Source organism: Vipera ursinii (assembly GCF_947247035.1).
Source record: "Vipera ursinii genome assembly, chromosome: 1".
Lineage (NCBI taxonomy): Eukaryota > Metazoa > Chordata > Lepidosauria > Squamata > Viperidae > Vipera > Vipera ursinii.
The window spans coordinates 270383029-270407955 of record NC_139512.1 but is presented as its reverse complement, the minus strand read 5'-3'; the positions used below and the strand labels follow the sequence as shown (position 1 = coordinate 270407955).

At 37.1% G+C, this 24927-nt stretch overlaps 1 protein-coding gene across 3 annotated transcripts in view; it reads right to left on the bottom strand.

Moving 5' to 3' along the window:
* UTRN (utrophin) overlaps window positions 1-24927 on the bottom strand; it is a 386201-nt gene that overhangs the window by 299371 nt on the left and 61903 nt on the right. For all 3 annotated transcript variants that reach the window (XM_083373856.1, XM_083373857.1, XM_083373858.1), the window contains 11 exons: window positions 19588-19680; window positions 18829-18906; window positions 17767-17859; window positions 14337-14509; window positions 13203-13318; window positions 12179-12330; window positions 6475-6678; window positions 4366-4547; window positions 2803-2953; window positions 2390-2509; window positions 420-521 (listed from right to left, as the gene is read on the bottom strand). In XM_083373856.1, the coding sequence (XP_083229982.1) occupies window positions 420-521; window positions 2390-2509; window positions 2803-2953; window positions 4366-4547; window positions 6475-6678; window positions 12179-12330; window positions 13203-13318; window positions 14337-14509; window positions 17767-17859; window positions 18829-18906; window positions 19588-19680 (1464 nt within the window). The remainder of the gene's footprint in view (window positions 1-419; window positions 522-2389; window positions 2510-2802; window positions 2954-4365; window positions 4548-6474; window positions 6679-12178; window positions 12331-13202; window positions 13319-14336; window positions 14510-17766; window positions 17860-18828; window positions 18907-19587; window positions 19681-24927) is intronic.

The window sequence follows — 24927 nt, the reverse complement described above, 5'->3', positions numbered from 1 at the left end:
TCTATAGTGTCCCTTGCTTGAACAGGGGGTTGAACTAGAACAGGGGTCCCCAACCCCCGGTCTGTGGACCAGTACCAGGCCACGGGATGCCGGGCAACCGGTCCGCACAAACAAGCAAAGCCCCATCCATGGGATGCAGGCAGCACACAAAACTATACATTCTCCAATCCACGGAAAAACCTTTCTCCGTGGCACCGGTCCCTGGTGCCCAAAAGGTTGGGGACCTTTGGACTAGAAGACCTCCAAGGTCCTTTCAGCTCTGTTATTTTGTTAACATTCGCTTACAGCTTCCTGGCCACTTACATAATCACTCCCTCACTTCCCAGCAGCAGTCATTTTCCTGCCAGAAGGGAAAGTGCAAGCCACCCAGGACTTGATCAACGACAGCAGCAGGAATTTGAGGGATTACCATCACTCACCTGTTCTTCCAACAATTCTTCCCACAAGGTATTAATCTCTTGCAATTTGAGCCATTGTTCTTCAGTCCAGCGGCAAACCGCAGTCCAACGCTCACCAAGTCTCTAAAAATAACACACACACAAAAAAAGCCTAATGTTATATATTTTCCTCTTAAAGCAGACAGAAAATCCAAATTGATAGAATCATAACTACTTAGCATTTTGTATTATTTTTTATCCAAAAATGCCAACTAGGGAATGGCCTCTCAATTAAGATCAAATCTAAGAAATAAAACTGCCATTTAAGTGGATTGCTAGGTTTAGAAGATTCTAATAATCAGTCTAAGCTACTGGATAGAATCTAGATTCATCGGCATTTATTTAGTCTCAACAGGATTTAAATATAGGAAAACTGAGCTGTGCAACTTTGAAGGGTTTCTGAAGGATATTCAGCACACACCTGTCAGCATCTCCCTGAACCTACTTGCTTTGTCTCAGATCACACTGCATATACAATCCTGCAAAAAGATGTAATTTCTTGAAATAATTGCTGACAGCTGCTACTCAAGTGTTCCTGAATGTGCCAATCATCTTTTCCCATTCTAATCTGGATATCTTCCCAGTGCTACAGTAATTCTTTTTTTATTTTTTTTGTTCAATGTTGACCAACTTTTGGAAACTTTGCAACCACGTTTGATGCATCACATCATTCACTTTCAAGATAAACAATGTTTAATTTGACTGACATTCTAAACACCACTCTATATACGTATATACATTCATTCATATTTTTTAAAAATTTTCACAAGTAAATATCCAGCCTATATTTAAATGAACATCTAAACATCTTGGATAACTAGAATTTTTAAAAATCCTGAATAGTTCACGCTGTGCAACTCATAGATGTATTGTTGTATATCAGAATTGAGATCTGATAGAAAATTAGTCACAAAATTTGAACTCATCTATTTTTCTTAAACACACATGTTTTTTACTGCTGTGGACTGTTTTGGGTATTATGAAAATACAAGTTCTATTTAATCAGGTACACATGGTTAAATCCATCTTATCCATATCTGCATAAGAAATCCTACATTTCTTCAAGAATTAATATTTATTTTATATAGCTACCTATCTCACATGGGACTCTGCAGCTTACAATAAAATAGGTAGAAAAACAATGAAATACAAATAAAATAAAACACATGGCTGAGCATCAAAAATAATCTTTGACAAAGCCAAGGAACGGACTCTCTCATACTTCCAGGGCCCCACTTTTTAAGGGCTTTATGAAAGACCACAGGATCAGGGCTAACTTATCCTCAGGTGGCATGGTGTCCCACAGGCAAGCAGCTGACAGAAAAGGCCCTCTTCCTTTTGGCTGGCAGAAAAGGCCCCACCAACCAACACTCCTTAGCCAACATCACCTGGAGCATGCCCCTCCTGCTAGACCAGGTAGAAACAACTGGGAGAGTAGAAACCATCACCATAATTAATTGACTACATAACTGCTACAACATTATTTTTACTACTTATTAGGTTTTGTGACACTAAGACAGGGGTTTCAAACTGCTGGCCCACGGGCCGGATGCGTCATGCCAAAACTGCGCCCAACCCATTGCCGGCAATGGAAAAAAAGACGTGATACGTCGCGACATGTCACGTGACGTTGCGAGTTTGACAGCCCTGCACTAAGATGACAAATAAATGTTGATCCAGAGAGATCCAGATTCAAATCTATCCCCAGTCATGAACATTCACTGGCTGACATCAGGCTACTCACTCTAAAATTCAAGCAGGTTGCTATTGTAACAATAAAAATGAAGATGCTCTCCATGTAAGCCACTCTTAGCTCCTAGAAAGGCAGGATATAAATCTAACCAATAAATACATCAAACGTTTTTTGAAAGCATTCACCTTCATGACTCCATTCAGAACAATCAGTATGGGATACCACAAAATAATAAAAAATAATAATAACATCCACTCACTTGCAATTGATTCTCCAATAGAGCTGTAGCACTTTCACCACTATTTTCATCAACAATGACCACCATGTGAGTCAATGAATTGACTTTAACCTGTTCCGCTTCAATTTCTTTTTGGAGCTCCTGAAAGGATTGATTCCAGTGTTACAATATATAATTCTTTTGCCTATTGTATACAAGTAATTAGATGTCTATATCCATTGTGCCATTCATTTTCAAGGAAATCAAGAAACAAGATTTCTTACTTCCAAGCAAGTAATGCTGCTGAATCCCATTAACCACAGCATGATATCATAGCATAAGGGAATCCAGGACTTATTTTAAAATATAACAATTCTCATTTAGTTACAACCAAGAAATTAAAGTGTTAGAAGGTTTCCCCCTATTGTTTTTATTATAGGAAGGGATAAAAATACTTTATGTTCATCCATCTGATGTTGAAAGGTCTCCAAGTCTTCAACTAAGCGCTGAGATTCCATCTTTCGAATGCGTTCTTCTGTAAGAGTCAACCAGTCAGACAGTTGCTGCAACTGATTCTTCTGTAGCTCCATCAGTGCATCATGGAGGCTGCCCAAGTTAAAAAAAAAGGAATAATTCATCCAAAGAGCCCTGATTTCACATGTTCTGCTTAAGTGTAATCATAACATAAACAGGCAACTTGGTAATCCTAGCTTTCTGTGGAATAAATTAGTAAGCGTGCTGAATAAGCCTTTTGTCTGTGTTATATCACAAACACAATCAATGAGACTGAGATCTCAGTAAACCTGAATCGCTGTAAAGTAAGATGGTACAAATATATAATTAACAAAAAATATGGTTAACATATTACAAATCTATGGATAAAAGCAAATTCTATCTGGAGAATAGAGCCTCTCTGAAACCTATTCTACAAGGTTGTTGAGGGATCCCTGGTGCGAAGGGGGGAAAAGAAACTCCTGTTTTTCAAAAATAATGTTCACTTTCCCAATTTCAAATGATACTGTATGGTAAATAAATGAAATTATCAACTAATCAACTAATTATGTAAACAACTACTTAAAATTAGGATTTATTAACTTGTCTTGAATTGTAATCTTTCCTCTGGCATTAGGAACTATCTTAATTAAAAAAAAGTTCCTTTCAAAAAAAAGTCTCTTAGGATACTTTTGGATTTTTAATCAGAAATGGAACTGAATTCCCCTTCCAGACAAAATGATCTAATTGTAATCTATAAAGCGTAGCTTTTTTATGCTCTCTTCCATTCCCCATATCATGATGTTGTGGCTTAGTTTAGCTCACATGCTTTTTGCTTTGTCCTCTCCTCTATAGCATGATCATGTGGCTTGGCTCATATGCTTAAACCATCTTATGTGTTATACAGTACTGCTTTTTGTTACCTCAAATCTTTATCTGACCTGCAGGTTAAGATATATTTGCTAATTTATGGGAAATGTTAAATCTAGACCAGAAACTCAATCATTTGGGGGTGGGTGGATGTTGTTGTTGCATGCTAAAGATCTGTGCTATCAACATACAATTATTGCTAAATAATGTTTTAGCCAAATTGCCTTGGACATCAGACTTCAGCTTGACAGATTCATGATTGAAATTTACTGTGAGATTTAGTCAACAGAATTATTGGCAGGGATGATTGACTGATACAATAGATCTTTGTTTATTTTCATGAGCATCTGGTTCTGCTTTTAATGTTAGCAAAATATTCAATTTAGGAATCAAAATAAGTTTTTAAGGCCCCACGTATGTATGTATGTACTCATGTATGCATGTGGAAAGACAGACAAATTGAAACACCCCAATTTCAAACAGATCCAACTCATTATTTACTTTCCTTTTGCAAAGATAGTTCAGATGGCTCTTCAAAAATATTAACGTTAAAAAAAATGTTTTGCCTTAAACACTGAGAACACAGCTTAATATATTACATTGCAACTGGAAAACTAAACGATGTATATAATCCATGCATGAATCATGCCACTTACTAGGATTGACGGTCCATACTCTCCACTCTGAGGCACTCCCATCTAGAATTCAACAAGTTCATTTGTTCCTGGATTTCATTTTCTTCCTCTACTGAAATATTGCCCTGGGCTATCAGTTGATTACCAGCCTGAAGCACACTACCCACGCTGCTCTGATGTGCTGTCAGCTCCATCATAAATTCCTATAAAAAGTTCAGACTAATGTGACCTAAAGCAAACATTGCTTCAACTAATGCACTGACTGCCAGATAATTGCAAGCATAAATGTAATTTGCAACATTATACAATAATCAGCAATTCTCAAAGATCCATAGCCCACAGTAACTTAGCATCCAGGCAGAGAATGACTTCATTCAGATTGGTATTATAGCATGGACAGAGGTAGCCTTAACCATTTGGCTCCATGATGGTCCTAATTTCAATTACCGTAGTTCCCTTTCATTTCGGAAGAGAAGACTACTCTGATTCAGACTAAGACCATGGTGGGTAAACAAATAAATAATTTTCATTCCTCAGTCAAATGTATGACTCCTACTTGATAAAAAGCAAGCAAGTACTGGTCTGACATATTCTTATGCCCAGCAGGTATTAAAAGGTAAAAAAGTAAGTAGCCTCATTACATGAAGTAACTCTAGATACCTTCTTGAATCCTTTGTTGTTAGGAAACTACAGTCAGCTCTAAGCAGACGGTTGGATGCAATTTAAGATGAGCAACTACACAAAGGAAAATTTAATCCAAACGATCCCCAAGTTTCTTTGTAGCATTTTCTGGATGGGTGAAGGGAAACGTTTCTGAGACCTTAATTAGAATCTAATTCATCATCCATGGAATAGAAAGACCATCAAGTGGAAACTATATTAGCCAGCCTCTTATAGTAACCATTCTTCAGAGACCAGCCATTTTTAAGAATTAATGAATGAGAGCTGAAGTTTCCAAAGAAATAAATGGAAGACTTAAAAAAAAGATTGCCAGTTCACAGTAACAACTGTACGATATATATTACCAAGGATAAAAACAAACACTCAGTTTTTAATAAATACACCACAATAATGTGCCTTTTAATGATACTGCTTTTTGATTAAAATACTAGAACAAGCATCTCAGTTTCTCGTGAATATTAAAGCAGCAAATAGATTTACAGGTATATAAAGTAGTTCCCCATTTCAACGTTTTTTATCTTAAAACTGCAACAGCAAAATACACAAATACAAATCAAGATAACAGACTGTCAGTTATATTATAATTTAAAGTATCTCGACTAAAACTGCATGAATTTTAACATGGATAAGGACAAATTTCTACAGGCAACCTCTTTTTTCATACTAGTAACAGCAATAACAGTAACACAGAGCTTATTTCAGTCAGCTCCATCTCCCACATGAATGAAAAGCAGGACTTGGGGCACCTTAAAAATTAAGAAATATATTATCTTAAAAGTTTTCATGGCTCTCGGGTTCCTGTCATCTATTCTATTGTAGTAAAATGGCATGGGCCCGGATTATCTTAGGGAGCACCTGCTGCCAGCATCAACTTCCCATCGTCCTGTGCACTCCCATAGGGAGGGCCTCCTTAGGGTGCCGCTGGTCAGGGAGTGCCAGCGGGTGATCCCCAGAGGGAGGGCTTTCTCTGTGGGCGCGCCTGCCCTATGTAATGACTTACCTGTGGAACTCCGGACCGCCCCCGACCTTCGTTCGTTTCGTCGGGACCTGAAAACTTGGCTCTTTGATCTATCTGGCCTGGACTGAGGGTTTTAAGTTTTAAACTTTGTTTTAATTTGTTGGGCTAGTAATTAATTTAATTTATTTTAATTCTATTTCTATTTTAACTTTTATATTGTTTTTTAAACTTGGCCCTGTAAACCGCCCTGAGTCCTTCGGGAATAAGGCGGTATATAAAACTAATTAAATAAATAAATAATAAATAAATAAAATCCACAGAAGCTTATGTGGTGACAAATTTCTTAATATTTAAGTGGCCAAGACTTGTTTTTTCCCGTCTCTATACTTGTATACCCTTGCAAACATTACAAAATAAAATATTAAGGGGACTTAATTGCTGACTTAATAAAAAAAATCACATCTAATTCCCCATCATCCCCAGCCACCTACTTCATGTGCAGTAAATTGTTCCTTGACTTCCTCAACATTATCAGATATGACTTCCTGCTCTTGGAAGATATCTTCTGCAGAGAGCAGCCAAGTGAGAACTTCCTCCAGAGCTATCTGGTAGCTGTCCAAATCCATATCCACTTCAGTCAAGGTGCTGGATGCTTCTGCTTTTAGATCTGCACAATCATCTTCAGACGTTGCACCCTGCAAGTAGAAAAACCAAACTGAAGGCCTCTTTTCACAAAATTATTTTCCAACACAGATGTTCCTCCATATAGGAACAACTTGCTGTAACAGTAAGAGTACAAAATACAAAAGCACTTTGATGATAAGATTAAAGCATCGTGCTGTTTGTATCTTCTTGGGGAAAAAGCATGTTTTTTGTAATAGGATGTTCTTATGGGACCATGATACAAGCAGTAATCACATGCAAAACAGCCTGTTTGGTGGGGGAGGGGGGAATCTCAGAAGCTCAGCATAATTAACTAGAAACCAAATAGATGGGTACTATTGTTATGACTGTCTATGGAGATTCTCAGTCACCCAGGTCATGGTTATTCCAAAGGTGCTTTTTTTCAAGAGGCAACTGGACTTTCTTTGTTTTTTCCTTGAAGACATTTCGCTTCTCATTCAAGAAGCTTCTTCAATTCAGAACTGAGCTTCAAGAAGCATCTTTAAAGAAAAACAAAGAAAGTCCAGTTGCCTCTTGGGGGAGGGGGGCGTGACATATAGTTATGATTGTTATCGTCCTTTGCTGACAGTATACATATCTATTGTTCCTATTTCCAGTTGGTTTTTTTAAAAAAAAAACTTTCTAGCCTTGTTAGGTGCCCAAAGTTGCTAAAGTTACAAGATAAATGGCCATATAATAAATAAAGAAAAAGTTAACTCATGCATTCATGTCCATATGTTTTAGAATTTCCAGACCCCAAACATGTCCATCCTAATTCTGTACATCTGAACATCCCCCAAAAGCAAGGTGTTTAGCACCAAAAAAATGATACATTCTATTTATGAGAATTCACAATCATTGGCCGCTAGGGAATAAAATTGTTTCGGGAACTTTAGTTTCATTTTCAGGGTTCTAATCATATTCCTTCCATATAAGCACTTCTTATATTATTGCAGAATAGACTATATATTTACACTATAAAAGGACAGATTCAAGAAATAAACCTTCAACTGTGAAGTGAGTTTGTCAGGGTCAGTCCTAAAAGTATTGTATGATATTATATACCAATATTCAGGTAAAAGTAAGACATGTGGAGCCAAATAGAGAAATACGTTGGACTCCATTTCTAATGTTACTTATATTGGCACCTGTTTTATATATATAGTGAAATTACTAGCCAAGTCCAGGGGAAACTCAACTTCTGTTAAAGTAATAGCTAGTGGAGTAAATTTATCAAAAGACAAGTCATGCTCTATTTTTTTAAAAGAAACAGAATTGGCAAAAGAATTCACATGGAGTCAACAGAAAAGGAAAAAGTCACACATAAATATAAAAAAGTAATAAAGACACAGCTTTATCTGGATAGATCATTTCCTACTTCAGTCTAAGAAACTATTTTTAAATGCTCAAAGGGACAGAGGTGGGAGCTGCCCTTACAGATCCATGGAGAAATTCTTAATTTTAAATTCAACCCTGCCTATATAAATTTCAAAACAAATGCAACTCAGTGTTCTAAAACTACTGGAGAGAAAAAATATTTAAGAGTCACTTATAACAGCAATGTTCCGTGTAGCTCACACTGAAAATTGATATCATAGCTCAATATGTTTTATAAGTACTACACTTATAAAGAGACTTCATCTGTAAAACATACCGTATCTATTTCAAGTATGAATGTCTATCATAAGTCAAGTTTCCGGATGCCTAAGCATGGTATGTAACCACAAACCTGCTATCTGTTAGGATCTCTGACAGGTGCCTGGCAAAAATCCCTTCAGATATTTCAAACACTTTAAATAGTACACGCACTGAATGTTCTTCAACTTGTCTAACAAAAAGCAAGATGTTAGCATGTGGCAGTAGAAACTTTATAATTTGTTGGTCATTAGTAAAAAAGTAAATCATAAATAAACTTCCAAGAATGTCATTAATTTGTGTTTGTTATTTACAAAATACCCAGCATTACTATGTACTGTGATTAAATAGGCCTTGTTTGCCCACTTACAATCTCAAAATTAATGCTTTAAAAATAATGGAGTTTTTTAGACCCCCAAAGCTTTTTGAACTTTATTATAAAGAGGGACGTGGTGGCTCAGTGGGTTAAGATGCTGAGCTTGTCGATCAGAAGGTCAGCAGTTTGGCGGGTCAAATCCCGAGTGCCGCGTAACAGAGTGAGCGCCTGTTATTCGTCCCAGCTTCTGCCCACCTAGCAGTTCGAAAGCAAGTAAAAAATGCAAGTAGAAAAATAGGGACCACTACGGTGGGAAGATAACAGCGTTCCGTGCGCCTTTGGCGTCTAGTCATGCCGGCCACATGACCACGGAGACATCTTCGGACAAGCGCTGGCTCTCTTTGAAACGGAGATGAGCACCAGCCCCTAGAGTTGGAAACGACTAGCACACATTTGCGGGGGAACCTTTACCTTTACCTTTTATAAATCAGAATAATTTCATCTTCTGTTTACTCCTTAATAATTATGAAAAAGCCTTGGGCATTTCATTCTGCCTTGCCTTTTCAAATTTTTAAAAGTATATGTTTAAGTCATAGAATGGCAAGAATCTGATTAGCTCCTTTTAAAATGAATCAGAACATCAAATGCAAAAGCTAACTGGCTTCATTTCTAACTCTAGCAACTTCTCAAAACAAAATATAAAAAAATAATTCAGTGCATTTGTGTGCATCAACATTTTATTCTCTCTGTGTGTGTATTGTTATATAATTTCCAGAGCACTTTTTTTAAAGAAAATATATGGCTGCACTGTACTGTAAACACCACAGCAAAATGCCAGGAAAAAAATCTTTATCATACAAAGTTTCTTATTTGCAATAAAAAGATATCAGACTCCTTATTATGTATTATAAACTGATCATCTCATTATAATATATAGGTAAATAGGCATTGTTACCACTTTTTTCTAAGGAGGGAAGGTTTAATATGCACTAAGCTATGTTTCTCTGTCTGAAAAAGTTTTAAGATGTGAAGTCTTCAACCTCAGTCTGAAGACTTCTAGAAATTGAAGTCCACACATCTTAAAAATTGCTGAAATTGAGAAACACTGCACTAAGCCAATCAAAGACTTGACGCCTTTTATTTCTATATTTATAATAGGAAACAGTCATAAAATCACTTCACAAAAATTTGGTTCTAATTTTAGCTATGCAATGGCAAAGTAGATTTTGGAAATTGCAAAACATATGTTTGAAGGCTTACTGGAGTGTCCTCAAATGGCCCATGCCTATTACATACAGGAAACAGCTAGCAAAATTTCAATACATTCAACTGTAGAAGATTTTGGTGATGGAAAGTTAAATGCAAATTTCTTTTTCTTAAAAAGGGAGAAAAGAAGTTAGTGAAAAGAATGGCACAAATCACTGCCACAAAGAGAAGATTACAAGTAGCCACATTTCAGGCACAGAAAAGCAGTCTGAGAGAATGAAGATGACCCAATTACTGTGACAATTCAAAGAAAGTCACAATAAAATAAAATAAACATTTAGGGTGGAATAAAAATATACTATAAAATTGAGAGGGAAAAGATAAACAGCAACTTTACTGCAGTATGACAAAGTGATGCTGAAAAAGCTGAGAAGGGGGAAGAAAAAAAACATTTTGAAGAAATGAAATGAGGTAGAGGGGAATAACGAAGACCAACAAAAGAGGGAGGGAGAAAATTAAATACATACAGGAAGTCATTGATTTGCTATATAAGATGAGGGCTTAATACTAAACCTGTAAAAGCTTTATGCCAAGTACCTTCTCAAACATGATTGTTTGTTCAATACTGACTACACACCATGTACTGTACCAGCTGATATCTATCCACAAACAAGAAATACTACAAAAACTGGGTGGGGGGGATTGCAAAATATGCAACACTGGGGTGGAACCACCTAGCATAATCTTGTTCCCATACTGAGATAAATACTTTGTATACTTTGGGAGATGCAAACCAAAATATCTGCAAGACATCAAGGTGGGGAAGATCTGAAGAGGTTTAATGTAAACAGCCATGCTGGTGTTCATGGAGACTCCAGCTAAGTCATCTTGTATGGCCTATTGAACGACTAGCAAATAGGTAAAGGAATATTTAAGGATGATGTCGCTGAGGAAAACATACAAAGCAGCACCATAATGCTAAGAACTGAGAAATTACTAATCAAGTATATTATACAATAAATGTCCAAACAATATATAGAGAAAATGAATACTTGTAGATCTGCTGCAAAAATATCACTGAGAAACAAATCGGAGAAGCTCTGTAAAATGAAAATTCTGAAAAGACAATCAGAATCTGTTTTTAAGATCTAAGAAGTAGAAAAACCAAGGATGGAATATACTTCAGAATATGAAAATGAAAAATGAAGTGATTAGGGCCATGCAGTGATTCGAAACAAAAAGGTGCTTTGGAACTCAAAGGGGACAGCATGCTCTCAAACTCTTTAAAGTAACAACAACAAAAAAGGGACCGTCTCAAGAAAAGACGGATACGAGCAACTGGTGACAGATGTTTTGTGGACATTCTGCCTGCTCCAAAGCATTTTTGTGGCTTAGAATCCAAAGGTCTGCTCAGCCCTAGAAGAGATAAAGGGGAAGAATGGATAAAGGGTCAAAGGCTGTAATATGATAAACATGCATAGGTGACCAAGAGGGGGGGGGAAGAACTGAAGACAGGCCATGAATGTGCAGTAGAAGGAAGAACTGAGAGAGTAAGCAATTTTCAAAAAGAGAAAGGGACTATCAAGAGGAAGAAAGAATATATTCTCATTGGAAGAGAGGAAAAAGAAAAAGAGAAAATCCGCATATGACATTATGTTAACTTAATGATGAACAAAGACAAGAAGAAAACAATGTACCCCTTCAATGAAGGAGGGGAGGCCCTGCATGTTTACCAGTGTAATTTCATTTCAGAATCTTACTGACTCCAATAGCAGTATGGATGTAATTATATGGGGTAGGGTTTCTGAACCTTGGCAACTTTAAGATGTGTGGACTTCAACTCCTAGAATTCCCACCTATTCTGGGAATTGAAGTCCATATGTTTTATAGCTGCCATGGTTGAGAAACACCAGTACAGGAGATCTCTGTGAGGGAATATTAATTTATGGACATACAGAATATTAAAGGTAAAGGTAAAGGTTCCCCCGCACATGCGTGCTAGTCGTTTCCAACTCTAGGGGCCGGTGCTCATCTCCGTTTCAAAGCCGAAGAGCCAGCGCTTGTCCGAGGACGTCTCCGTGGTCATGTGGCCGGCATGACTAGACACCAAAGGCGCACGGAATGCTGTTACCTTCCCATCGTAGTGGTCCCTATTTTTCTACTTGCATTTTTACGTGCTTTCGAACTGCTAGGTTGGCAGAAGCTGGGACATTCTGTATATATTTTACCCACTCTTTATATTTTTCTGTGTTCAGTCATGATTCTACATATTGGTAAGCTGTCCTAGAAAATTTTGTTTTCAGGCATGTATTTTTAAAACTAATTAAATATAGTGCTGTGAAAGAAAAAAAATAGAGTGATCAATATGCACCCACCTGTATATCTTCTTCACATTCCTTTTTATATTTCCTTGGAAGAGTCTCTACTTCTCGAATATCTTCCAAAGTAACTTGCTGCGGAAGGACCTCAAATAGAGATGTCAAATACATGATCATGGATTTCTTATCAGGAAGCTGTACAGCAACATCTGAAAACAGAGCATATAAATGGGATACTTATTTGATAGCTGTGCAAGATTTCCAGGCTATAGTTATAACAAAGCCATAAAACTACACTCGTTATCTTCAATTCCATATCCTCAGATTAGTTCTTCCCACACAAAAATATAATAATTCAGCAAAGCAAGTATGAAACATGAACCACTGAGAACCCTCACTTCTCTATTCTCGTGTTTTTACCATCATAACTATGCTAGCAGATGGATTTAAATCAATTTTTAAAAAGCACAACATATGTAACTGTGGGATATGCCAACTATCTATTAATGTTTAAACACCTACAACATGGACAGACAAACCTATTTCATGGCTTGGACCTGGGCCAAATTTCATCTATTTTTAAACTTTTTTGACCACTGACGACCCCAAATAATTTGGCTAGCAGTGTGGCATATCACTATAGTTTCCAATCTGCTTGTCACTAAGTGGTTGGTGTTTTAAGAGAGATTAAGGGATAAAACATGAATGTGACTATTTTGCTTCATTTTGTGAAACAAAATGCTATTTTTCTCATTTATAGTTTACAAATGCAGAGGACTAGTCAATATGAGGACTATGTGTCCATGAAGTCACTAGGAGTTAATTTCGTCCTGATGTTACTTAACTAACCACTCAAAAATCATTAAAACTGAGCAAGAATAAGTCACTCTGCTATTGAAATTCAGTTGTATAATCTTGTAAGTGTTCTTAAAATCACACAGTTGTGCTGCACAGCTGCATAACCCTACGGGTGAAGGGTCCCTAAATTCTTATCTAGAGCAACACTGCCCCCTTTCATCTATGATATTCTCTACTTCTAGTAGAAAGGAATTATATAGCAGTTATATTATCATAATTGTACCTTCAGGATCCAGCAATTTTTCTATTCCCAAGCAATTTTTAGCTATGTTGAAGGCATGTTCTAATCTTTCGTGTGGAGCCATTTTGATGACTTTATCCCAGCTGAAGAGCTCAGGTCTAAAAAAATTAAGTGAATTTAAAAAAACATTCACACTATAAACAAAACACTTGTATGCATTGCATATAACAATACACACAAGTAAATAGCTTATGGAGACATCAAATTCCATACAGTTTCTGATATTTTGTGGAAAGAAAAACAATGGGAAACTACATAACCATTCCCTGGAAAATTTAGGCCCCATACTTTAATAAGAAAGCTCCTTCCAACAGAGCAGACTTTCCTAGATGTATTTTTTTTCTCTTCACTCTTAATATAAAAACATGGAATTAAGAGATTGGGGGGGGCAATAATGCAAGGCGCTGTAATATTCAATAGTGCCTATGTTTTCATAAACACTGAAATAATGGCACTGAATAGCTAAACATGGGCTGAAGTACATGTTATGTATAATATGTAATATGTAGCTGTTCCTGTTCTTATTAGAACCCACGTACTGCATGCTGCGTATGAAACGGAACATGTTTCAACCACTAAGAATAATATCAGAGCTGTTCAACTGGTTTCAACGATGCCTAGTCCAGATTACATTTACAAGGAATGAGGCCTATGAATCCATATACCTTCAAAAAGAATAATTTTGTTTATGCAAATAACTGATGTAGGACTTTAATTTGCACATCATTACATTATCAGATTTTCAAGGGAAAATGTTTATTATATCCTTCCACGTAAAACTAGAAAAACAGGTATTTGTACTTCATGTTTTCCATGTTTTTTCTTTAAAAAAAATCCCACAAAAAGTACTTTTATTGCCTTCTCACACAAATTAGAAACCACTCTATTAAAACATGCTCTGCTTTCTTTCTACTTAACCTGTGCCAAGTGGCTTTAAAATCATTCCAAGCTTTATTTATTGTAAACTACAGCTCTGTAACAAAATGCTACACTGGCAGCTTTCTTTCTATCATCCCTAGAAACTGTTTTGTTTTGTTAAAATTGTCCAATCTGAAGCAAAATACCCTTTCCCCTCCAGTATGAAAATATTACAGATACTGGCAAGCAGTCACCTACTTATGCCTGTGGATCAATGCATTGAAGGCAAGTCCATTTGTCCAGCTGGTGGTGAAATTCAAAACATTAACTTCATTATATGACTTTGTGGACTGCCGCACCCAGCTCAACAGGATCTTTTCACTATTGGTTTGCTGTAATTCTGACATTATACCTTTCATTACATCTTTAACCTAAAAAGAAGCGCCCAAGGTCAATAAAACAGAATTAGAAGGACTCAAAAAACATTGTCTCAATCTTAGTATTCAAACAACACTGCAAAGTGTTAAATATTAGAAATAGATATTAAATTATGCCGTACCACAGCAAATGAAGACTCAAAACATTCTTATCTAATTACTCCATATACTAATTCGTCTGTCTTATTCCTTAATCTAAGTTCTTTGTATCCCTTAACGAGGTTTGTACATTAAGAAAATTCTACCCTGGTTCCCAAACTTACGCATCAATGTCTTCCATTAGCCATGGAACCACATTGAATAGCTTTCTTGGAAATTTCTACAAGGAAGCCCAGAACATAATCTGATGAGAAATGGTTTCTTATAATTAAAATACAGGTGAATTTTTATATTTCATTAAAAGTGTTTAGGATGCCATCAACTGAAAAAGCAGTAGAATTTGGAGGCGGGCAAATTGTTTCACGTACAAACAAATCAACCTTGAAGCATCCTATTCTGAGTTTACAAGTTGTTTTGAGCTCACTAGAAGTGTTCAGAGACATTCCATCCATAACATAAATATTTTCAGAATACTTTGAAACAACATGAAAATGCTTCCAATAAGATCAGAACTGGTTTACTGAACTGAAAACAGCATGTTTCAAATTTAAAACATTTTCTACCCCCTAGTATAAACCAATCTTGAACTGACAAATAGCTGAGGTTCCTTCTTTAACAGTTGACTTACATATATTGACTTACATAAATTGACTTACAAACCAAAATTAGAAATGTAACATGGATTTAACAAACCAAAAATTTCTGTTCTGTCCAATATACCTAAATTTTAGATAGAGATTCTTTAATGCAGAGCTTTTCAACCGATGGTATGCATACCACCTGTGATACATTAGCACGTGGCAGGTAGTACATGGCCCTGCCCAGCCAAGTGTAGTGGGGGAGAGAATGAGCCAGCACAGCGCAGGACTTTCTGTGAGAGTCCTCCAGAGCTGCAGAAAGGCTGGGGCAAGGCAAAGGCCCCAGGCTCACTTCTGGCTCATCCGGATGAGAAAGGAGGAGGAGGGGGGCAGAGACAGAAGAGGCTATAAAAGGAGGCAGTTTGGGCGCAAGAGGGAGAGAGAGAAAAAGACACACCTTGGGAGGAGGTGGAGTCAGTTCTAGCTGCACTGAAGGGAAAGAAAGAGGAGGGTGGTGGAAGAGGAGATGAGATCAAACAGGCTGGCCGTGAGCCGATCTACAACTTTTGTGGTAGCCATCTGTGCTGGCAGCAACAAACAGGCAAGAAATGCAGAGGGGAAGGGGTTGCCCTCCACGAGGAATGAAGAAAGGCAGCAAGGAAGAAAGGCAGATTGGCTGGAGGTGAGGCACGGAGGGAGGGAGGGAGGGGGAGGGAGAGTGGAAGGATTCTTATGTACTTTTGTGAATTTGAAGTTCTCAATTTGTGCAATGTGGGCTTTGTGTTCTTAAGGAGTGTTTGGTGATTTCTATTTGGCTGATGGCTGATGTATCATGTTAGCTTCTATTGCTCTACTACTGTTAGCTGTAAGTTTTGCTGCAAGGGATTTTGAAGTATTTTTCTCCTGAATGGATTTTGCCTATAGCATTCCTTTACTTATGAATGGAGCCATTTGGGGAGGCTGCCTTAGCTGGCAGCCAGTACTTACTACATTTTTTTTCTTCCTTAAGAGCTGGCTGCCAGCTCCTTAACAACTTTCTTTCTTAGCTAATTCTTAAAGGGGAATGCACCTTTTTAAGCTAGTTCCCTCAGCGGCTTGTCTTTTCTGTCTCTGGAGGCTTTTCCTTATTTGGTGAATATATGAAAGAGGGAAAATATGGGGGGGGGGTGTTTCAAATTCTTCCTTCAGAAGGAGATGGGAATGAGAAAGTGGGAGGCAGGGAAGGAGGGAGGGAAGGAGGGAAGAAAGTCCCGCCTTAGCACTTGGCACTTAGCCCTGCCATTGATTTGTCAAAAGGTTGCAAAAGGGGATCACATGACCCTGGGACACTGTGACTATCATAAATATGAATCAGTTGCCAAGCATCCAAATATAAACCACATGACTCACATGACCCTGGGCATGCTGCAATGGTCGTAAGTGTGAAAAATGGTCATAAGTCATTTCAGTGCAATTGCAACTTTGAACAGTTTTTTCTTTTTTGGTCATCAGGTTTTTGACACCTTACTAGGTGGTACTCGAATACTGCCATATTCTAAAAGTGGTACAATCGGTGAAAAGGTTGAAAAGCCCTGCTCTAATGGATTCAGTGGTAACCTATAGAAATCACTTTAAATAGATCCCATCTTTATCATACACATAACATCTGGTTCCAATGATATTTCCAGCCCTCATTTCAGACTTACATAAAAATGTATCCTCCCTGACCTCTTCCATATGTCAAGTAAAGAAACCTAAAGCAGTAGCTTCCCATGTCATTTAAACAAAGAGGCAAACAAGCATTTCTTATGTTGTCTAAATGGAGGAAATTCTGATTTATTCAAATTATTAATTCAAAATCTAGCATGCAAATTCTTAACTTTACCTCAAGTTTTAATAAGTTCTACTTTATAAACATTACGTTACATATGAGACACCATATGTTACATTATTATTACATGATCTCACTACCCCTTCACAAACCACCTGTAATATCCATATAGATCATCTGTAGTTACAGAACATAGAATGGAAATCACTGTTCTGAACACAGCAGACAACGAAGATGGAAAAGGAAGCCCCAAAAAATGTGAGTTTCATACTCATTTCAAACCAAAACCCATAGATTAGCACAGGACACAAAGGTCTTTATACGTGACATCTTGGATAGAGTGCACCGGCAAGAGGGGGATCGAATAACAAAATGTGCATCCTGATATTGCAATGTGAATTCTGCCACTTTAGCACAGGATTGGCAATGCAGCACACAGGTATGTAAGGGATGGAGCTGAAAACTCTATAAGAAGTTTCACACTATGTTTCAAATCGTTGCTTAGAGCAGTGTTTCTCAACCTTGGCCCCTTTAAGATGTGTGGACTTCAACTCCACAGAATTCTGAGAGTTGAAGTCCAGACATCTTAAAAGGGCCAAGGTTGAGAAACACTGGCTTAGAGTACCCAGAATTTCAAGACTGGTTGGTCAGTTGCTATGAAAGTTCTATAGCATCTCCAGCTAATACACAATCAGTGCATTCTACTGCAAAATAATGATTCACATTATTCACACGGGCTGAGAAAAAGCATCAGATCTGCTCACCTGCCAGTGCAAAATTATACTCCACAACAATCCAAGTGTCAGCTTGTGATTTCCATCAACAATGTCTGTCCCTCCTATGTTCACCAGATCCACCTGGAAACATTGCCAAACAATGAAAATGTCTTCTTAATCAAAGGCAAGCATACTTTAAAGGAATTAGTAGAAAGTGGGTAAAAGGAAACCGATGGCCTATCAACTGTTACTCTACTAGAACTCTCACCATAGTTTCTCACATTTCTGGAATCAGCTGTGTAACTTACTGATTTAATTGTAAGTGAATAATTCAATTTATCCAAAATGAAGTAGCTAATTACTATATAATGTTCTGATTTTAATATACTGACAGTATGACGATCAATTCAAAGGAACTGATTTTCTGTTTAAAAAAATTACACCAGCAGGAAGATGAAAGTGTGTAATATAAAGGCATAATTAATGAATAGAATATAAGCGACTGGCAGTTGTGATCAGCAGGGCTTTTGCATAACTCCAGGTTGTGAGTATGTTACACTCTTTCCTGGAACAATCCTTACTCAAAGTTACCTATGAGTTACCTATGCTCTAGTCACCCCCAGTCTTGACTATGGCAATGAGCTCTATATGGGGCAACCTTTGAAAAGCATTCAGAAGCTTCAGTTGGCTCAAAATGTGGCCACCTACATGGTTTTGTGCATGTAGGCGATATTTAATAGGGTAATTACTTCTTACAAGCCAATGAATCAACATCATTTCTATGAGCCTAATGCACCTGAGAACAGACTGAGGTCTATACAAATAAAATTATAATTTGGCTCAGCCACACAAAATAAATATTTCCATCTATAGCCCCTTAGGATTTCCAAGAACAAGAAATACAAGTTCCCTTCTTAAAGCAACAATCATGCCATATAGCACATTTTTGTTACCTTCAAAGCACAAACTAGGAAAGTTGAAAGGAGGCATGTTAAATTGTACGAATTTTAGTCCACATACCCTTCCTCAAAGACAGAGTTTTCAGAAAACAATTTTACAATTATCTTTTCCTCTCACATTTCAAGAAAACTGAGCAGTTTACAAACTTACATTGTTCTGATGTAAAACCTGGAGTACTTTGTTGACATTATTCAAAGCATGGACTCTAGTAGTTCCACGTTCTTTTAGCTTGCAAAAAAAGAAAAAAGAAAACAATATGCAAATAATAATAATAAATGTTACAATTAACTTTTCAGGAAAAGCAGAGTTAAAACAATGATGCAGATTTTGGAATATTTACTCTAATTGAACTGAATGCATATATACCTTTCCTTTATCCAAGTAATAAGACTGCAACACCCTGCAATATGCATTATTTTGGCAACATATGTCAAAATATTTAAAGAGCAATACTGTACAAAAAGCATTACACTGTAGCAAACTTTAGTTATGTGCATTCTTTTTCTCTCTTAAAGCATGAGTTTAGCAAAGCACATTTTACAATTGTGTTTAAAAATTAAAAGCTGGTGTAGAAACAGAATTTAGAAACCATGTATATCAATCCTCTTGTTAATTAACTAAATTCAGTGTGAGTAGACTTTTATTTCCAACAGTCCAAGAAATAGGAGTTTTAAAACCTTGACATTTCATTTTGCTTCCCACTGAGGATACTAAAATTGGTTAAGCTAATTGTCACTGGGCAATATAGACCACTGTTATTCGACCTTGCTAACTTTAAGATGTGGGGACTTCAACTCCCAAAATTCCCAAATCCAGAATACTGGTTCTGATATTGTAAATAAACAACGGCATAGTACTTTAAATTATCTTTTCAAGATGAGGATGATAATAATGGCAATTACCACTTACCAGGGGCTTCCCTGTTAGCCCTTCTAAAAGATCTAAGAGTTTCCTCCCATCTCGAAGATCTGTGAATATATCCTTTATTGGCTGTTTTCCAAACTATAAAATAAGATATGTAGTTTAAAAAAAAACTTTTAAGTCCAAAATACAACATAAATAGATAAACTGTAGCCAGATGTCATCTTGAAATACTATTATCTACACATTACAGCATTCCAGATTTCTTAGTGTGATTTTTTTATAACAGGACTGTGCTATTTTTTTTAATCACATATTCCTATTCCCTGAGATGGAAAAGAATAGCACCAGGAGAAATTTGGTACCCCAGGAATGAGAAAAAAAATCAGAGGTTTCTCTTGCAAGGAAATGCTTTGGGGAATTTATTTTAAATACATGGAGACCAGAAAAGTTGCAGAATCTTTCAGCTGTCTATTTAAAACAACATCCATCTACCAGCCTCCACCATTATACCACCAGAACATCTACCTTTAATAGGTAGAGAGCTACTATATGATGAAAAACTAAACTTTAAGCAAGGAAATCCAGCTCTCCCCTGCTGAAGTGAAATGCTAGCAAAGATGGAGCAGATAGCTAGTCCTCAACTTACAACAGTTCATTTAGTGACTGTTCAAAGTTACAACGGCACTGTAAAAAGTGACTTATGATAATTTTTCAGCCTACAGCCATTACAGCATCCCCATGGTCACATGATCAAAATTCATCTATTTGGCAAGTGACTCATATTTACAGTGGTTGCAATGTCCTGTGATCCCTTTTTGCAACCTTCTGACACGCAAAGTCAATGAGGAAGTCAGATTCACTTAACAGCCATAGCAAGAAAGGTCATAAAATGGGGCAAAATTCACTTAACACCTGTCTCGCTCAATTGTGGTCGTAAGATAATTTCGAAGCTTCTCTTGCAAGCTGGCCATGGAATGAAATGTAAGGGAGAAAAGAGAATAATTCGGGCAATGTCATTTCCAAATATGGAAATGTCCTACTCTAGAACTCTTCATGGGGAAAAAAAGTTACCAGTTTGAGATGAAATGATAAAGTATAAAAGATAAACAAATATCCCCCCCCCAACCCTCACTCCCATCTCAGATTGTCATCCTAAGCAAGCTATATCTGGAAAGATTAAGTGCTACATTATGCAATAAACAAGAGCTATTTAGGAACTTGTTTCCCTTCCACATGTCCTTCTTCAATAAGTTCATGATTCAAGGCTCAAAAGGCCTACTTGATGTAAATAAAGCTCACAAAGGATGCATTCTTCTTTTGGGGGGAAAAGTCTATTACACATAGCTTGCACTTTTTCGCTTGCTCCCACCCTTCAGTAGGAGTATTTCCAATCTACCACCAGTTTCTGTTTTCCTTTCTCTATATTAATGCCTTCTAAGTCACCCAACAACGGTTTAACACAAGGCAAAGTCAGTTTGAACTCACACACTCTCAGCAGCTGAAGTTTGGACAATCAGCTTACAAAATATCTTAATGCAGAAATAAGACTAGGTTCTGGAGGGAGATTATTTAAACTATTCTTGGATGAGATGGTTTTTTTTCCCCCAAGTTTTATTTATGGGAAGCATCAGTGATGAATAGTTTGAAACTCTTTTTTTATTTAGCATGTGTCTATTCAGGCAGAAATTTGAGGATCGGACCTACCTGGGCATAGTCACGGCAAGCCACGTGTGCTAAGTGATGGATTTGTATAAAAGAGCTTAGGGGAAAGGTTTGAGGATAGTAGTCATGAACCAATAGGAATTTGGATAAGTAGTGCTAGGAACCGTTTAGGTTTTGGATCCTAAACTATGTTCACAAACTGGAACCTACCATCATATCCACCAATACAAAAAATTTAGTCTTGTTCCCTAATGTCAGCAAAAAATGGATGTGGAAGGCTAGAAAGACTATATGTATTCAAAGAGTACCTTAATAAAGCATATTAAAAAGGGGAGAGAAAGAAGTTCCTTTAGCTCTTAATTACATTAACTTATCAACTTATTAAACTTTTCTCCTCATCATCTCATAGGAACCAAACATGAATATTGTTGCTACTAGCTATTTACTATTCGAGAAAGGAAAGATTTCCAGTACATAGATAGAAAACTAATTTCTAATTCATGTTCTGTATCTAAATATGGTACTTGGATATCTGTGTCAAGATTTTCCATCTGATGTACCCAAAGCATGAGAATTTGATGTGGGAAACGATTCACAAAGCAGAAAGGTCACTAAGCAAGAGAAGAAAGAGTTTCAGTAAATAAAGTACAGTGCATTTTGCCAGCATCTAAATTTAGTGCACCATCTTAAATGAGAAGTATTTTATTGTGGTTTTCTAGCTGTTTATTTTTCTGCTTGAATTCCTGTTTGCATTCCAGTTATTCAAGAAAACAACAAATTAAATGTTGTTGAGGCTCTGGAGGAACGGGATATTTGCTCTTTGATATACTTGTGACCAGAAACAAAACAAAAAACAGTTCAGTTAGTTTATTTACTTATTTTAATGACAGTACAGGAAAAAAGTCATATATAGTTGATTACTTCTAAAATAGAAATGAACAGCAACAACTATATTTGAGGACCCAGATTGTTGGGGGCAATAATCTGACTTTGTAATAATGCCGCTTTGGGGGGCGAAAGCCCTAATAAGCAGGCATATACATAGAATGAAGGCTATTGCTAAGCACATTGATTTGTGCTTAAATTGTAAGCCGCCCTGAGTCTTCGGAGAAGGGCGGGATATAAATGGGATTAAAAAATAAAAATAAACTATATTTGCTTCCATGATAATAAGTAAGTGAAAACAGCCCTACCTTTCAAAATACTGTTTAAAGTTTAAACTGTAATTGAAAGCAACCTGATTTGTAAGGAATTAATAATCAATTAAAATCAAAGCTCTCAGAATTAGGTTAACAGTGTCTAGTCCAATCAAAATTATGTGTGTCCCCTTTGAAGAGTACAGAAGCATGTCCTTATTTCTTCATTTTATCCATAATAATTTTGAAATTGTATAAAGAAACCTCAGTTCTAAATAGCTCACACAATGATGCCCATTAAAAAGCAAATCCATATGCTTACCTATATGAGCTACTTCTGGGTATCTTTCTCTTTCTGCGAAATCATTTACAATTAGGTTTTAATACCAGAACTCCAGTTAAAGATTGGCCACAAACCAGAATGTAAAAATATTTAATTTAATTTAATTTAATAATATTTGTATACCGCCCTTCTCCCTGAGGACTCAGGGCAGTTCACAGGGCAGAATAAAATACTAAATACAAACATTAAAAAGAGATTAAATGATTGCCCAAGTTAAAACAATTGGAATAGAATTCTAAAACACCAAGTTAAAATTAAAACACCAAAAATAAAAAAAAATAAAAAAACCCCCACCAATCCCCATCAGGCTAGGCCGGCTTGAACAAACAGAAAATATGGTTTCAAGTCCATTTGCAAATTATGAGCAAAATCCCACTCATTTTTCTAGCTGGTGAAACAAACAAGAAGGGTAAAGGCGAAACATCCCCAGAGCAGCTTGGACATTTCAGGGTAAAGAAAAAGTGTACCCTTATGGTAAATTCATTTACACACAATTAATTGTTGAATTTCCAAGATCACTGCAGATGGGGACTGTAGCCAAGAAATTAAAAGATGCTTGCTCCTTGGGAGGAAAGCCATGGCAAATCTAGACAGCACACTAAAAAGCAGAGACATCACCCTGTCAACAAAAGTGCGTATAGTCAAGGCTATGGTCTTCCCAGTTGCAATGTATGGCAGTGAAAGCTGGACCATAAAAAAGGCTGAGCGCCAAAGAATTGAAGCCTTTGAACTATGGTGCTGGAGAAGACTCCTGCGAGTTCCTTGGACTGCAAGGCGATCAAACCGGTCAGTCCTAGAGGAGATCAACCCTGACTGCTCTTTAGAAGGCCAGATCCTGAAGCTAAAACTCAAATACTTTGGCCACCTAATGAGAAGGAAGGACTCACTGGAGAAGAGCCTCATGCTGGGAAAGGTTGAGGGCAAGAGAAGGGGACGACAGAGAATGAGGTGGCTGGATGGAGTCACTGAAGCAGTAGGCGTGAGCTTAAATGAACTCCAGAAGATGGTAGAGGACAGAAAGGCCTGGAGGAACATTGTCCATAGGGTTGCGATGGGTCGGACACGACTTCGCAACTAACAACAACAACAAATTGTTGAATTACGGCTTATAATTTGAGTTTAATCCAAGTTAAGCTATCTTTTAACATAAAACAGAACGAAGGGGCTTTTTGGGTAGTCGTCTATGTTTTATTTCACTCATTTCAAAAGGTGATAACCTAGGTTTTCTGCACTGAAGCCGATCCTGCATTCCTGCTGTCAAATCCTGCCCTGATGTCTTCACTGTTGATGAATATTAAGCAGCATTAAAGCAGAGGAGTGCAACATCTCCAGCTGAGGGCTGCACCTGGCCTTTGAATGATGTGCCAAAGCTAAATTTCAACAGGAAGACAGAGAAGCAGGCAGACAGGCACGTAGACTAAATGCCATTTAGTTCCTACTAAATTATACTTAAACAACTTAATTAGGGAAGTTAATATAATTGTTCACTGTGTACTTAAAGAGTTTTTTTTTCTCCTGCCTATGCCTGAAAAAAGGTATTTCTGCATTGGAATCTTCCTTTCTTTCCGGAAGCCTGAACAAATATATTTGTGTTTTAAGGAAGAATAAAGTAATATACTCAGAGGAGACCCAAAGAACTTTTCCAAATTATTTGTTGTGTATCTACGGTGTTTATAGGAATTAAAGAGAAAAGAGCTGCTATTTATAATCCAATGAACTGTTCAATAGGTGCAGTTCACTGCATGTCCAGAAGGGGAGGAAGCAAATGTTATATTTATTGCTAATACAACCGGTAGCCCTTGACTTACAACCACAATTGGGCTCAGAACTTCCATTGCTAAGCAAAAACCATATTAGAGGTGCTATTTACAGTAAGCTGTAGGGCATAGGCTACTTTGAGACATAGTGCCATCAACGCTAATTATATCTAACATATATAGATAAAAAAATAGGGAGTGCAAACCCCCCAACCTTAGATTTGTGCTATCCAAATTACAGCTACATTCAGTCTCTAATTTATGTCCACAACTCAGCCCCAAATTTCTACTTCTAAGCAAGACAGTTGTTAAGTGAATTGTGTTCCCATTTACAACCTTTTTTTGCCACAGTTGTTAAGCCAATCCTTGGCATTGTTAAGTGAATCATGCTGTGGTTAAGCAAATCTAGGTTCCCCCACTGACTTTCCTTGTCCAAAAAAAAGCTGGGAAAGTTACAATTGTGATCACATGATCCCTGGGACAGTGC